The 16,670-nt window shown below is 37.0% G+C and overlaps 1 protein-coding gene across 1 annotated transcript in view; it reads left to right on the top strand.

The window, feature by feature from the left end:
• Positions 1-13,380, top strand: part of LOC124793969 (N-terminal kinase-like protein) — a 122,460-nt gene extending 109,080 nt beyond the window's left edge. The window contains exons 16-17 of the mRNA XM_047258060.1: positions 3,847-3,928; positions 12,956-13,380. Coding sequence (XP_047114016.1) covers positions 3,847-3,928; positions 12,956-13,086 — 213 coding nt within the window. The 3' untranslated portion in view covers positions 13,087-13,380. The remainder of the gene's footprint in view (positions 1-3,846; positions 3,929-12,955) is intronic.
• Positions 13,381-16,670: the final 3,290 nt, after the last annotated feature.

The following is a 16,670-nucleotide window of genomic DNA, read 5'->3' as shown; positions in this document are numbered from 1 at the left end:
CAGAGGTAAAAGTCCATAGCGTATACTTTCCGTATGGTCGATTTTAGTTGCCGCAATGTTGAGAATGAAATGTGGACAATATACCTAAATTTCATATAATATTTACTGTATAACAATATCTCATTTAGTTTAAGTACCACATAGGTGTCGTATGTAATATTGAGAAATATTCCGTCTTTCGCGACTGTAATAAAAGTTTTATATACACACGGCGCGTTTGGCTTTATTTTAAAGCACTTCCATCGGTGAAAGGTATGGCACGTACACAATGGTATTCATGTTCTATTTCTTGTTTTTGTTCCACAGTCGCAGTTTTACCAATGGTATTGAAATATATACCTCTTCTGCAACTGTAATAAGCGACTTATTTAGACCAGACGCGTTTCTCTCTTTTGAAGCATCATAAGAGGACTGTCTTTTGTGTCCTCCATTGCCAAGTCACCTTTCTTAGTTTTGTGCTGCGGTAACACAATATTCAACGTTTGTGTTGGCTCATCAGTGTTTTAGCAAATAAATGCTGTTTGTGTGTGCCACACACAAAATTATATTTGACATAGCTCTGAGCACTTCACTGATAGACGGTATATTCAAGTCTTAATGTTTTTGTAAGTCCACTGTTTTGTTTAATGTATTTTGTCTACTTCCTTTTGATTGATTTAAGTGCTTTAAAATAAAGCCAAACGTGCCCAGTGTAAGTAAAACTTTTGTTACAGTCGCGAAAGGTGGAATATTTCTCAATATTACATACGACACTTATGTGGTACTTAAATTAAATGAAATATATAGGTATCTTGTCCACATTTCATTCTCAACATTGTGGCAACTAAAATCGACCATACAGAAAGTATACTCTATGGACTTTTACCTCTGCAAACTCTTCAAAATTTCGTGCAAAGGTTTACTATATTTAATGCTGCATAATAACTGCATTGAACATCGAAAGAAAATTAAGTCATTTATGGGGGGAAGGTATCAGTCAAGAAGATAGGTAAAAATCTAATTTTTGAGCCAAATAGTTTTTGTGGAATCGAATGATAAAGAGTGTCAGAGCAGTCGGAACACAATGTGTCTGCACAGGCGAGCAGTGCAGTGACAAAATCGCCCACAGCGCGGAATGCAGGGAGCATGTCTTTGTAGCAGCGAAAGGGTTAATGCGGCCGTGGTGGCTTTATTTCATGAACTGCGCGCTCTCCCCTACACGTAAGCTTGCGAACTATGCTGTACTATGGCGCTGCTTCTATTGGTGCGTGCGTCGTGTGCAACTGGCAACGCAGCAATCTCCAGCGTCTGGGCGGGCATGCGCAAGCCGCCAAGATAAAAGAATTGAACTATAGTAGGCACACACATTGAGATAATGGAGCTTGAGGAGCAGGCAAAGGATCAGTTACTGATAAAAGGCTGGAGGTAGAACAGTGACAGGTTTTGGAATGGATCTAAAGTGTTTTATTCTTTGAAATGGAATCTCTGGTGCTCGGTCTCCAATGACCTCAATGGCGATGGCACATTAAACCCTAATTTTCCTTCCTCTGATATATATGACCCCCCCCCCCCTCCCCCCCTCATATCAAACTGAGGATCAATTCATTGTAACCATGGAGGGGGGGCATTTGTACATATCATTTTAAGAGTTTGTTTGTACTTACATTTTATTTTGTGTGTTTTTACTTATATTAGAAAAAGTGGTAGCTTAAAACCATGTTGTAATATTTGTTTGTGTGATACATCACAACTGTTGGTGCCTTTCCTCATTTTACTTATAATTTCCAGATCGGAATTTCTATTGTTATATATTTTAGATAATTGCATTGATGGAAAATTGAGGATGGCATGCAATATGCACATATGACTAGATGCCTGCACCAAACAGAAGGGTTGCTGTTCAGCAGAGATGCACCTAAAAAATTATGACTTGTTAAATGCGTAAAATTTTCAGAACGGGCTAGTCAGCAGTTACTTTAGAATTATTGATCTTCGAGCATTTTTTAAGAACTGTGACTTCTTCTTCAGAGGTGATTGTCCACTATTTTTAATTCAAAAATAAACAATTGTGAAATGCTTATTACATCAAAAATGGAAAAATGAATAACAAAAAGAGAAATGTACCAAGCTGTAGCATCAGTGTCTTTCCCCACACACATCAGTGTTATTTTGTTAAGTTTATTGTTTTTATTTAAACTGAATTTTTCAGGCCATTTTATTTACTTTGATTTTAATTTCTTTATGTATGGGAATGCCGATGTGCCACATCGATTGAAAACCTTACTTACATTTTCAAGTATACTTTGTTTTTAATTACATAGTATGAATTTCAGTTTTTACTCAGCATGTTGACTGATAAATATTGGTTTTTAGATTCCTGAGTAAGCTATTCATAGTGCTGCTTAACACTTAATTCTGTCTAGTATGAGTGTTTAACGACTTCAGCAGTAACTAAGAATGTATGATGGTGGTTTGAAATGTTCTCGGAATCACCACGAGAGGTCTGCACAAGTGCAATGAGTTGTTCACATGATATTCATTGACCTGTAAACACATGCCACATCAGTGTTCTTGGAAGAGAGCTGTGGCAGTGACGTGGCTCTGTTGTTGTTCCTGCATAGTGATTTGCGAAGATGGAAAAAATGGAGATTCGAGTAGTGATTGAGTACTTCCTAAAAAAATGTATGAAAGCAAAGGGCATTCATGCTGATTTCCAGAATATACAAGGGGACTCTGCTCCTTCATATTCAACTGTTTCCAAGTGGACAAATGAATTTAAATTTGATTGGGAGAGTTTAGATGGTGATCCATGCAGTGGTCGGCCAAGATGTGCCCCTACTCCAGAAATCATTGCAAAAGTGCACAAAATGATCATGGAGGATCACCGATTGAAAGTGCATGAAATTGCTCATGCTTGCCAGATGATGTCTGAAAGGATATATCACATTTTAACAGAAGAATTAGAAATGAAAAAAATTATCTGCAAGATGGGTGCCATGACTCTTCATGCTGGATGAAAAAACACATGAGAATCTACATATCGCAACAATGTTTGGCCCGTTTTATGATAAACAAACAAGATTTTTTTTGTGCCGGTTTGTGACCACAGATGAAACTTGGGTGCACTACTATACCCCAGATACAAAACAACAATCAAAGCTGTGGAAACATGCTGATTCTCTACCACCAAAGAAAGCAAAGACAATTCCTTGGACGGGAAAGGTTATTATGGCACCAGTGTTTTGGGATGCAAGAGGGATTCTGTTTGTAGATTATCTCCCCACTGGGCATTGGAGAATACTGTGCTAACCTCCTGGACAAATCGCAACAAAAGATACTCAAAAAAAGGCCAGGTTTATCAAGGAAGAAAGTCATCTTCCATCAAGACAATGCGCACCCACGCACGTGCAGTCACCATGACAAAATTATACGAACTAAGGTATGAATTGTTGCCACTCCCACTTTATTCGCCTGATATGGCTCCATCAGACTTTCATCTCTTCCCAAAACTGAACATTTTTCTTGGTGAACAGAGATTCACTTCAGACGAAGAATTGATTGTGGGAGTTGACGGAATTTTGCAGGCCTGGAGGAAACTCATTTTCGAGATGGGATCAAGGCACTGTAACATAGTTGGACCAAGTGCATTAATCTACAAGGAGACTGCATTGAAAATAAAAAAAGTTTCAGTGATGCAATTACTTTTTTCTATTCCGTTCCGAGAACTTTTCAAACCGCCATATTATGAAAAAAAATATAATAATGAACTACTTTGTTATTTTTTCTGGTTCCATCCCTGAACATTCAATTACTAGTTTTATAGCAACTATAAAATATATGTCCCCTAACATTTATTATTAATTATAGGATGAACCTCGAACTCCAGCAGCTAAAAGTCCTAGTGGATGGGAGGAAAATGAATGGGAGCCAATTGAAGAGACTGGAGGAGGTAATTCATTTTTTTTTTTTCCCCCTGCCAATAGTATTTGTATTTTTATTCTTAATTTTACACACTCAAGGATTTCATGTTGATGAATATTTATTTCTTAAAAGAAATTCTGTAGTGGTGCGCATTTGCCTTTCTTTGTGCCCGTACTTCTTTCATTCTTTTGGTGTGAGCTTCTTTTCTTTCTTGAGACCACGTTGTTCCAGTCTTCTTCTTTGGTTTCTCCTGTAGGCCAACTTGCCACTTGTGAATTTTGGATCTGAAGATTTCCCTGTTTTGGATATCCTCTGGTGTAATTCCTGCTAGTTTCAGATCTGTTTTGATTTTGTCAATCCATTTCATTGGGTCTGTTTTAGATTTACTTCTGTTTTTATAGAATTCAACTATTTGATTTGTAAGTCTGTCCAGATTCATTCTTTTGATGTGTCCATAGAATCTTAATCTGCATTTTCTAATGTCACTGTGAATATTAGTGTATTGTTTGATTTTCTGTTTGCCTCTGAGCCAATATTGTTCATCTACAAGTTTTGGGCCTAAAATGTTTCTTATGATCTACCGTTCCTTTTTCTGAATGTTTTCTATGTCTGTTGTCCTGTTTAAAATTAGTGTGTCTGATACATATAGGCATTCTAATTTCATGACGGTATTATAATGTCATAGTTTTGTGTGCATGGAGACACACTTTTTTTTTTTTAGATATTTTGAGTGAGTCGATAAGCAGTGTCCATCTTTTGGCATCTGACTTTGTTGGCTTTCATTTCTATTCCATTTTCCTGAAATGTTTCACATAGATATTTAAATTGTGGGACTCATTTAATTTTTCCATGTTGTGTCTCCATGAATTTTGGTGCTTGTTTATTGCAAGTCATATATTCTGTCTTTTCAAAAGATACTTGCAGGCTGACTTTTTCCGCAGTTTCTTTCAGGAGTTCAGTCTGTTTTTTGGCTGTTGAAACATTGCGAGTTCAGATGACTAGATCGTCTGCAAATGCTAAGCAACCTACTGTTAATTTTCCTCTGCTGAGAATAATTGGTTGGTCAATCTTGAGGACTGATTTCAGTCCGCACCCTTCTTGTATCACCTTTTCAAGGACATAGTTGAACAGTAGTGGAGAGAGTCCATCTCGTTGTCTTACTCCTGTTTTGATCAGAGAAGGTTCAGAGCTCCCCCCATAAATTTGACTTTGGATTTTGTGTCTATCAATGTCTGTTGTATGATTGCAATTGTTTTCAGATCTAAGCCCTGTTCTTTTAATATTTGGTATAATGATTGACGGTCAACTGAATCGCAGGCTTTTTTAAAGTCAACAAATGTGTAGACTACATCTTTGCCACTTATTCTCTGCTGTCTTAAGATTAGTTTTAAGTTCAGAATTTGCTCTGGACATGAGCGGCCTGGTCTGATACCTGCCTGATATTCTCCAATTTTTTGTTGTAGTTGTTGTTGTGCTCTATCGAGAAGGCACTGGGATAGAATTTTGTAAGCTACTAATATCAATGAGATTCCCGTATAGTTGTTTACATCCAATCTGTCTCCTTTGTTGTGTAGAGGATGAATTAATGCATTTTTCCAGTTGTCCGGAATTTGTTCTGTTTGCCAATTGTCTTGTATTATTTCGGTGATTTCTTTTATAGAATTTGGGCCTGCTGATTTGAGGATTTCTGCTACAGTTCGATCTTCGAACCTCTGAGGTTCTAACTGTAGTTTGATTCTCGTTACGTAATGATCTGAGTCTACATTTGCACCCTTACTTGGATATTCACGATTTCTCTTTGATTTGGATAGGAAATTGCTACATGGTCAATTTGGAATTCACCAATGAGTGAGTTGGGTGATCATGTCATTTCTTTTGATGGTTTCTTCTTGAAATACATTAACATGATTATAAGGTTGAATATCCTGCAGAATTCGGTCAGCCTCCATTCATTTTGATAAGTCCACTTATATGCTGGAAGTTTCCTATTGTTTTCTTGTATTTTCTTTCTTTGCCTAGCTGCACATTGAAATCACCTAGTAAGATTTTGTCGTGGTTTTGTGGAATTGTGGGTACTATTTCTTCTAGTGTTTCCCACTATTTGTCTACCTTTGCGCGATCTGTTATATTGTCATCATTGATAGGCATGTTGCATTGATCAGTGTGTATGTTTTGTTTGCACACTTTAGGGTGATTGTTATTAGTCTATTATTTACAGGCTTCACATGAGTTACCAATATGAGTATGCTCTTTTTCCCTTACAGACATTATTATTATTGTTCTTTCCTGTCTCAGACGTTATGTCTGGTTGAAAGTGGAAAGTGACACGGACCTTGATCAAGCGTGACTTCCTTTTAACTGTACAGTATATGTTACATTGCATTTAGGAACTTTCGGTTAATTGAACATGTATCAATAATTACAGATTTCTGTAGTTGTATGTATATGTTTGGATGTAGCTGTATTGCGTTGATGTACTGGTGGATGTTGTGTGGTACAACTCCTGTAGTTGATAGTATAATGTCAACTTTATCCTGATGCCACATGACCTTGACTTCCTCAGCCAGCTGGATGTATTTTTCAATTTTTTCTCCTGTTTTCTTCTGTCTATTTGTTGTATTGCATATGGATATTTCGATTAGTTGTGTTAATTTCTTCTTTTTATTGATGAGTATGATGTCAGGTTTGTTATGTGGTGTTGTTTTATCTGTTATAATGGTTCTGTTCCAGTATAATTTGTATTCATCATTCTCCAGTACATTTTGTGGTGCATACTTGTATGTGGGAATGTGTTGTTTTATTAGTTTATGTTGTATGGCAAGTTGTTGATGTATTATTTTTGCTACATTGTCATGTCTTCTGGGGTATTCTGTATTTGCTTGTATTGTACATCCGCTTGTGATGTGATCTACTGTTTCTATTTGTTGTTTGCTAAGTCGGCATTTATCTGTTGTGGTATTGGGATCTTTAATAATATGCTTGCTGTAATATCTGGTGTTTATTGTTTGATCCTGTATTGCAATCATGAATCCTTCCGTCTCACTGTATATATTGCCTTTTCTTAGCCATGTGTTGGATGCGTCTTGATCGATGTGTGGCTGTGTTAGATGATACGGGTGCTTGCCATGTAGTGTTTTCTTTTTCCAATTTACTTTCTTCGTATCTGTTGATGTTATGTGATGTAAAGGGTTGTAGAAGTGGTTATGAAATTGCAATGGTGTAGCTGATGTATTTATATGAGTGATTGCTTTGTGTATTTTGCTAGTTTCTGCTCGTTCTATATGGAATTTTCTTAAATTTTCTACCTGTCCATAATGTAGGTTTTTTATGTCGATAAATCCCCTTCCTCCTTCCTTTCTGCTTAATGTGAATCTTTCTGTTGCTGAATGTATGTGATGTATTCTATATTTGTGGCATTGTGATCGTGTAAGTGTATTGAGTGCTTCTAGGTCTGTGTTACTCCATTTCACTACTCCAAATGAGTAGGTCAGTATTGGTATAGTATAAGTATTTATAGCTTTTGTCTTGTTTCTTGCTGTCAATTCTATTATCAGTACTTTTGTTAGTCTTTGTCTATATTTTTCTTTCAGTTCTTCTTTAATATTTGTATTATCTATTCCTATTTTTTGTCTGTATCCTAGATATTTATAGGCATCTGTTTTTCCATCGCTTCTATGCAGTCGCTGTGGTTATCCAATATGTAATCTTCTTGTTTAGTGTGTTTTCCCTTGACTATGCTATTTTTCTTACATTTGTCTGTTCCAAAAGCCATATTTATATCATTGCTGAATACTTCTGTTATCTTTAGTAATTGGTTGAGTTGTTGATTTGTTGCTGCCAGTAGTTTTAGATCATCCATGTATAGCAAATGTGTTATTTTGTGTGGGTATGTTCCAGTAATATTATATCCATAATTTGTATTATTTAGCATGTTGGATAGTGGGTTCAGAGCAAGGCAGAACCAGAAAGGACTTAATGAGTCTCCTTGGTATATTCCACGCTTAATCTGTATTGGCTGTGATGTGATATTATTTGAATTTGTTTGGATATTAAGTGTGGTTTTCCAGTTTTTCATTACTATGTTTAGGAACTGTATTAATTTAGGATCTACTTTGTATATTTCCAATATCTGTAGTAACCATGAGTGGGGTACACTATCAAAAGCTTTTTGGTAATCAATGTACGCGTAGTGCAGCGACCTTTGTTTAGTTTTAGCTTGATATGTCACCTCTGCATCTATTATCAGTTGCTCTTTACATCCTTGTGCTCCTTTGCAGCAGCCTTTTTGTTCTTCATTTATAATTTTGTACTGTGTTGTATGTGTCATTAATTTCTGTGTAATGACTGAAGTTAATGTTTTGTATATTGTTGGTAGGCATGTTATGGGGCGATATTTTGCTGGGTTTGCTGTGTCTGCTTGATCTTTAGGTTTCAGATAAGTTATTCCTTGTGTAAGTGAATCAGGGACTGTGTATGGGTCTGCAATGTAACTGTTAAATAATTTAGTTAGATGTGCATGTGTTGAGGTGAACTTCTTTAGCCAGAAATTTGCTATTTTATCATTTCCAGGGGCTTTCCAATTGTGCGTAGAATTAATTGCTCGGGTGACTACATGTTGCAAAATTATCACTTCAGGCATTTGTGGTATCATCTTGTATGAGTCTGTTTCTGCTTGTATCCACTGTGCATGTCTGTTATGTTGTACCGGGTTTGACCATATGTTGCTCCAGAAGTGTTCCATGTCTTTTATGTTTGGTGGATTGTCTATTTTAAAGTGTGTGTTATCTATTGTCTGGTAAAATTTCTTTTGGTTTGTGTTGAGTGTTTGGTTTTGTTTCCTTCTATTTTCACTTTTTTGTATCTTCTAAGTCATTTGGCCAATGCTTGTAATTTCTGCTTCTTTTCATCTAATTGCTCTGTTGCTTCTTGTTGTGAGATTTTACCTAACCTTTTTCGTTTTTTGTCTGATATTTCATTTCTTATAAATTGTGTTAGCTGTCCGATGTCTTTTCTCAGTTTTTCTATTCTGATCTGTAGCCTGTGTTGCCATGCTGGTTTTGTGGGATTCTTCTGTGTGTTGGTTGGTTCTGATCTCTGCCTAGTGTGTATATTTAGTGTAGTGAGTGCTCCTACATAAACCAGTAGTTGTAACTCTTCCATAGTTGTATTTTCATTTATTTTGTTGTGTATGGTTGTGTTGATAGTTGTTATTGTTGTTTCGACTTGTGGGTTATTTGGTGGTCTATGCAAGAATGGTCTAATGTCTGTATTTGTGTCTTTGTATTCTATATATGTCAACTGAAATTTTTCTTATATATCTAACATGTGTGTCACTTCATGTTCTATTTGTGCTTGTTCTGGTGGCTGTCTTAAGATTTCATTTTCCTCTGATTGTTTAATTGATTTGTGTTGTTCTTTTTTTGTTTGCTCTGGGATGTTTGAGTGCGTTACTGTATTTTCTTCTTCTTCTTCTTCTTCTGACTGCACATTATTTTGTTCCAGTATTTGTTGTACTTGTTGTTTGATGTTTTCTAAATCTGACTGGGGTATCCTGTTATTTTTGATTATTACACGAATCTGATCAGCTATTCTGGGTATCTGGTAATAAATGCTGTGTATACTTGTGATCTGTATCCAGTTGTGTTGGTTCCTAAGTTCGTTGCTTGGTAATAACAAAACATGAGGTGTCGGTTAACTTCATCTGACCATCTCATCCTCTGTCTTTGTTTTCCTTCTAGAGTGGTTGCAGGAAGCATGTCCTGCAAAACACCTCTATTTGGATTTAAATCATTTTCCGTGTGGCTAGCAGTGTCGTTACCATTGTGGACGGGCATAGGGTTCAAGCGTTGTCCCCAACCATGATAGCGCTTGTCCGAGGCTTCATTAGTTCTGTCCTGAACTAACTAATCACACTAAAAGGGGGGTTAGCCCTATTAGTGGTTTGTTCTTTTCGTCGCTTTTACGACTGGCAGAACATACCAAAGGCCTATTCTTTTCCCGAGCCACCACAGGGTTTATTATTGTTGTTATTATTATTATTATTATTATTATTATTATTATTATTATTATTATTATTATCTTTCCTTTCTCAAATGGGATGTCTGGTTATTATTGTTATTATTATTATTATTATTATTATTATTATTATTGTCATCGTTATTGTCATTATCATTGTCAGTATATTCAGTTGGTAGTTGCAAATAACTACTATCTATTTGTTCGAACCATTTAGTGCATGTAATCCCATTTTGATATCTGCATACTTTTAAGATATTGCATGTTTTTATGTGCACCCTTAATTTGTTACATTAAATATCCGGTTCACAGAATAACATTTTGAGGTAAACTCAAAGAGCATGAAATAATTGAAATAATTTTCTTTTTCACTGACTAAAGGAAAAAATCAAAAGATGTAAAAAGTAGGAAATATGACAAATAAGGTTAAAGTGTGGAATATTTCAGATGAAGTGGAAAGTAACCAGATATAGGGTGTAGGGAGAAGAAATATGTGTGAATGTTAGAGTGAGGACAATGATGAGTTTGAGAACACTCACTAGGAATGAAGAAAGAGATTCGAGCGTGCACGGAGGCTTTCCGGCAGTCGTTCTTCCCACAAACCATACGCGACTGGAACAGGAAAGGGAGGTAATGACAGTGGCATATAAAGTGCCTTCTGCCACACACCGTTGGGTGGCTTGCAGATTATAAATGTAGATGTAGATGTAGAAATGTACATTACGCAAGAATAGGATGACTGGGAGACAATTATAACAGCTGGGCATAGGCAAGAGAGTGAGCTATTTTCTCAGTAGTCTGGCACTGTGTAAGAGTATTAGATCACAGTTTACAGGTGCTCTCTCATGCACTAGGTTCAAAAGTACAATGATATGAAATTATTTAACAATGTTTTGGACCCTCTAGAACATAGCATGTCATTCAGAAATATTGTAGTTTCCATTAGTACTAAAAGTTCATGTTGCTACACATGTCACATTCTTTCAGAAGTGGAGTTAGTTAACATCCAGCAAGTTCAAACATTGAATGCCAAATGTGCTTCCATTTTGCTCTAAGATATGTATGTCACTGGTTTACTGGTGAACTTATTATGAATCTAATGTGTGTTGATTCAGGTATAAATCTTATTGTGATGAAACTACAAAAGAGAGAGAGAGAGAGAGAGAGAGAGAGATGTGTATTGACAAAAATAACCAAGGATGACGAGAAAAAGAGAAGAATGAAGATACAGTATTAGCTGGTAAACCTTAATGTGTGCAGAACAGCAGGGATGGGCAAGTTTGGAAGAAGGTGGGAGTAAGAGGTTGGGAAAGAACGTACACATGTACTGCAACATGCTTTGAAACTGCGGAGCCATAAAGGTTTGGTGTAAAGACAGAGTATACAGATGACCTGAATGATGGAATGGACTGCTAGTTTTAGTTGTTGTAGTACACAGGAATACACGGTGTGCCTGCCGTATGTTTGTGATATTAACTTTACAGTGTCATAATTACTCTTATGTAGATCGCTAAACTGCTTCTGTCTTTCTCCTCCTCCCCCCCCCCCCCCCCCCCCCCCTCACTCTCTCTCTCTCTCTCTCTCTCTCTCTCTCTCTCTCTCTCTCTCTCTTGTCTTTTTTTTGGAGGGGGGGACAAGAAAATCAGAATGAGGTGGGCAGCAGTCTTCTTAAGGTGACTTCAGGGTGAAGCATTGGATCATTAAATTAAGAACAATTTTTCATCTCCTCTGTTATCATTCCGCATATGTAACAATGGAGTGTATAAACTTGTGTATTGTTTTTCTTAGTTTAAATCTGTAGAAGATAAAGACATGTATAATTCTGCAGCTTCTACTGTCTTTCCACTGTACAACACCTCCAGACAACTTTCAGAGTAATAAGTGTGTTCTTGCAAGATATGCTTAAAAGTACAGGGAGTGAACAAAAATATGGAAACACCAAAAACACGACATATTACCAAGCTTAATACAGTGTATGAGAACCAGTGCCATTCAAAACAGCTTCCAGTTGTCTCAAAATGGATCCTGTATGATTTTCAGGGGAATCTTCTATCATTCTCCACGCTCAATACTCACAAGTTCAGGTAATGTTGATGGAGGTATGCAGTGATCACATGCCCTTCTCTCCAAAGTCAACCATGAAGACTCAATAAAATTGAGATCTGGTGACTGTGGTGGCCAAGGGGAATGTGACACTTTATCTTTGGGCTCTCAACACCTTCCTGCATGATGCCAGTTGTGTGGACAGGGGCCCATTGGGAAACAAACATTGTATCAGGGAGTGGATCTGCTCAGCCAAACTGGTCACAAAATCCTTAGCAGTAATGCAACCTTAAAGAGTAATCAAGGGGCCCATGGAATACCACGATATGACTGCCCAAATCATCACTGAACTCGTGCCATTTTTCGCTCTTTGGACATAAACTCGGCCAGAAGTTGAGAGTAAGTGAACCAAGACTGGTGTGACAAAATTAATCAACACTCACTTTCATCCACAGTGCGACTTAGCGGATGATATTTTTTCACTTTCCCTGTATATGATATAAATCTTCCATACGATTCCTTTTAAAAGAGCACATGAGCACCAAAATTTGCCGACATTGAATTCGCTTAATTCTGACATAACGCACTCACAGCTACACTGAACACAGTTCTGACCATGACTGACACTTGCAAAGTATTGATGATGTTGCACAGAGGCCATTTATGATCAAATAAAACAACATAAACTGCAGGTTTGGCTATCATGTGCATTTGTATTCAAGCAAGCATTTCTCATGGTGTTTCCCCGTTTCTCAAATACCTCTATGAGCTGGTGAATGGCTTCCTGTCATTTTTTTGCATTTTTTTCCATCCTATAATTTCCATTTCCATATTAAAATCATTACTTAGTGTACAATAAAACATAATTATTCTTAGTAAGATTGCATCTTCATTTTTAGAAAGTTCATTATTATTGGAGAATAGCTGCCTCCATCCTTCCTTTTTTAAAATAACTCATGTTTACTATAATGGGCAGTGTTGTGGTAACATGTTTCAGCATCCAGCAAACTTGAAGAGGCTCGCAAAAAACGTGAAGAGAGAAAACTTCAGAGACAAAAGGAATTGGAGGCTCGGAGGGCAACGAGGGTTAGCGGTGGCCCCATGAAGCTTGGAGCAAAAAAAATTTAACTTCTTTCTCACATTTTTTGTTATTGCATTATGAGGCCATTAGTGCCCTACAAATAGTGTGAAGAGACATTTATGACTTTTATACAAACTTTGTATATGTTCATACCAAAGGTATCTTGTACTTATAGGGTGTAAAAGTGCACATTTCTCTGTTCATTCCTGCCATCTGCCATTTATAATGTGCATGTAATGTGCATATTTCATGAGTAGAGAAATGATTTGATATCATTTTTTAAATCTTATCATATTGTATTCAAAGATGTATTTTATAAAAAGTAAAATTATTATCTTAAAGTAAGTTATTTCTATTCAGCACAGTTTATGCTGTGCTAATTTTTTGAGAAAATGTAATCTCTTACTATCTCATCCCATTTCATTTTTCTGTGAAAACAGCACTCTTTGAAAAGTTTTACATGTAGGCATAAAGTACATTCCTGTATTTATATCTATCTTTTCTATTCTTGAAGTGCACTGTTTTAACTGCTTATGTGATTTCAAGTAAAAGTTTTGCTGAAAATTAAACTTTTGCAAAAATTTATGAGTAAAAGCTGATGGAATTACTATAGTATTCTGTATGCACAATGGACGTACATGTCATTGTTTCCAAAGATTACTAAGTATTGCCTCATCAACTTTTACACTCCATTAAGGCAATAGTTGCCATGTTGACTAAATGTACATTGAAGAGAGACCTTCAGTCTGTACCATTGCAGTCTTGCACTCCAAGCATGCCATCACTTTAACTTATCTGATATTGCTGGTCAAAGCAATTTAGAGATCACTCATTATACAAGGATTCCTAACTCACTCTCACAGAAGACCATATAGTTAAAGTATTATGCAGTACTCATGTATTTGTACCAAGACATGATAGGACTACAGCAAAGAAACATTCAGCACAACCTACACATCTGCATCTCCATCTCCATCTATACTTTCCAGTCCTCATTATAGTGTGTGATGGAGTGCACGTCGTGTACCACTGTTCCTGCCCCCCTCCTCTCCCTCTCCACTCAATTTCATGTTCCAGTCATTAATCGTGTCAGGGAAAATGATTATCGGTAAGCATCAGTACGAGCTTGAAACTCTTTAATTTGAGCACTCATTTTTTCTGTGTGATGTATGTAGGGGGAAGTAATATGTTGGTTGAATCTTCTAGGAAAATACATCTCAGTATTTTAAGAGTTAATGACACTGTGATGCACAATGCCTTTCTTGCATCATCTACAACAGGAACTGAATAATCATCTTTGCACACCCCTGGTAAAACACATTGCTCTTCTTTGACTCTTTTCTACATCCTCTATCAATACTACCTGCTAAGTGTCCCAGACAGAGGGGCAGTGCTCAAGTCTCAGTTGAACGAGGGTTTTATTCGCTGCCTCTTGTGTGGATAGACTGCATTTCATAAGGACTCTTACAGTGAATCTGTCTGGCCTTCAATGTGTTTTATGTTGTACTTTCACTTCGAATCACTTTTTTATGGATATCCCCCAGATATTTAATGGATTTGACAGTTCCTAGTGATCGTCCAACAATTTTGTAATGAAACAACAACAGGTTGCCCTGCCTGCTTATGCACAGTATGTTACATTTGTTTTTGTTGAGGATCAACTGCCAGACACTGTACGAAGTATTGATTCTCTGCAAGTTTCCCTGCATTTTTCTACAATTTTCTAGTGTTCTAACTTACCTGTGTACAACAGCATTATACATGAAGAGCCTCATGGAGTGTTCAGCATTATTCACTAGATCACTTCTGTAGCACCCTTTTTGGGGCAAGCTAGAGCCACTTTATGTCTAAAAAATTTTTTTTTTTTTTCTGTTAAGAACTACATTCTGTGTTCTTGTTACCAGGCAACATTACATCCAATAAAAAAGCTGGTATGATACTGGTGCTAGTTTGCTGCACTACCCATGCTTAGGAGCTCACTTCTACCTCATACTGTTGTCATGTATGGTGCTGAGACGTGGCCCGTGACTGCAAATGAGGAAAGGTTCCTTAGCATTTGGGAGGGAGAGGTTCTGCGTAAAATATATGACCCAGTATACAGTCAAGAAGGTTGGTGCATCTGTACAAATGTGAATTAGAACAACTTTTTGAAGTACCTGACATTGTCACTACCATTAAAATAAGAAGAATGCAGTGGGCAGAACACATGGTCAGAATGGAGGAAGATAGAACATGAAGATTTTTTATGGCAAGGCAGGAGGCAGACAACAGATGCGACATCCCAGAAAGAGATGGGTGGATGGAATTGCCGAAGACATGAAAAACCTGAGTATCAGAGGATGGAGACGGAAAGCCAAGGACCAGATAGAATGGCAGGATATTGTGATGCAAGCCAAGGCCCTTGAAGGGCTGTACAGCCAAGGAGTGAGTAAGTATGTAAGACATTCCATATGTTCCAACTTGTCCATTAATCGACTGACAAGCTGCATCAAATACTGTCTGAAAATGAAGGCATACAGAATTAGAGTGTTGGTATCTACTGCCATTTGGGTCTTGAGGACAAACAGATTGAGCTGGCTTCCCCAAGATTATCTGTGAAACTCACTTTGGTTCCTTCAGAGAATACTTTTGTTCTCCATAAAGGTAATAATACATGTACACTAACATAAAATGTGTTCCAAAAGTTTACATCAGATTGATGTCAACAGTGTAGAGTAAGAGTTGTGTGAATCTGTTCAGTGACCCTTCCTGAAACAGGAAATAACCTGCACATTTTTGTAGACTTGAAATGCTTTATTCCTCCAGCAATCTAAGATTTATAGTGTTAGAGATGAGAAAATTCTCTCACATTTCACACACAGTCACCACAGATTTAATGAGATTGTTGATGATCCTTTGGGAGATGTTGAGTCACTCTTTAAGAAGGCAATATCTGGCTCAGGAAAGTCATCAGGGAGAGTAGCCTTTTCTATGGACTTCCTTGGGATATTCAACAGTATTCAAACATTGGGAACCCACTGGCAATAATAAGCCTATGATACTCTCATTTTGCAGTGTGTCACTGCTCAGCTTTGTTGAGGGCATTGTAATCAGTCAAAGAAATGAGTTAGGAATGACACAACAGCAAGATAGTTTACAGGACTTTTTCCTTCTATATTTGAACTGTCAAGGAACTGTTTCAGATGATGTAGATGTCAATACACTTGCAAATGCTGATTTCTGCCTGAGCCATATGTCTGTCGCCATAATACTAAAATATTTTGTGCAGAAACCTGGTATTCTTATATACTCACTCTAGAAGTAAATGCATCATTTATCAGCCTCAATAATATATCTTGACTTTCCTGAGAGCAAAAAATGGCTCCATTCAGTGTGACTCCAGCAAAGATATTACTCTGCCGAATTTCCTTGCGCACTCTGGTGTAATTTTGTCACTGAAATAGATGCATATATGTGTTGAGTCCACCTCTATGAAGATGGCTACCTAGGGTCTGGATTGACATTCAGTATTCTGTTGCTGTTTGCAAAGCTCACTGTAGCTGGAATGTATTGTTCCACATACACCAGCATACTGAGAAAGGGGGTAATAATAATATTACTACTCTTAGTCTTAATCATTCATTAACATATG

This window comes from Schistocerca piceifrons, chromosome 1 (assembly GCF_021461385.2).
Source record: "Schistocerca piceifrons isolate TAMUIC-IGC-003096 chromosome 1, iqSchPice1.1, whole genome shotgun sequence".
NCBI classification, from domain to species: Eukaryota; Metazoa; Arthropoda; class Insecta; order Orthoptera; family Acrididae; genus Schistocerca; species Schistocerca piceifrons.
This window is presented reverse-complemented; position numbering and strand designations above follow the sequence as displayed.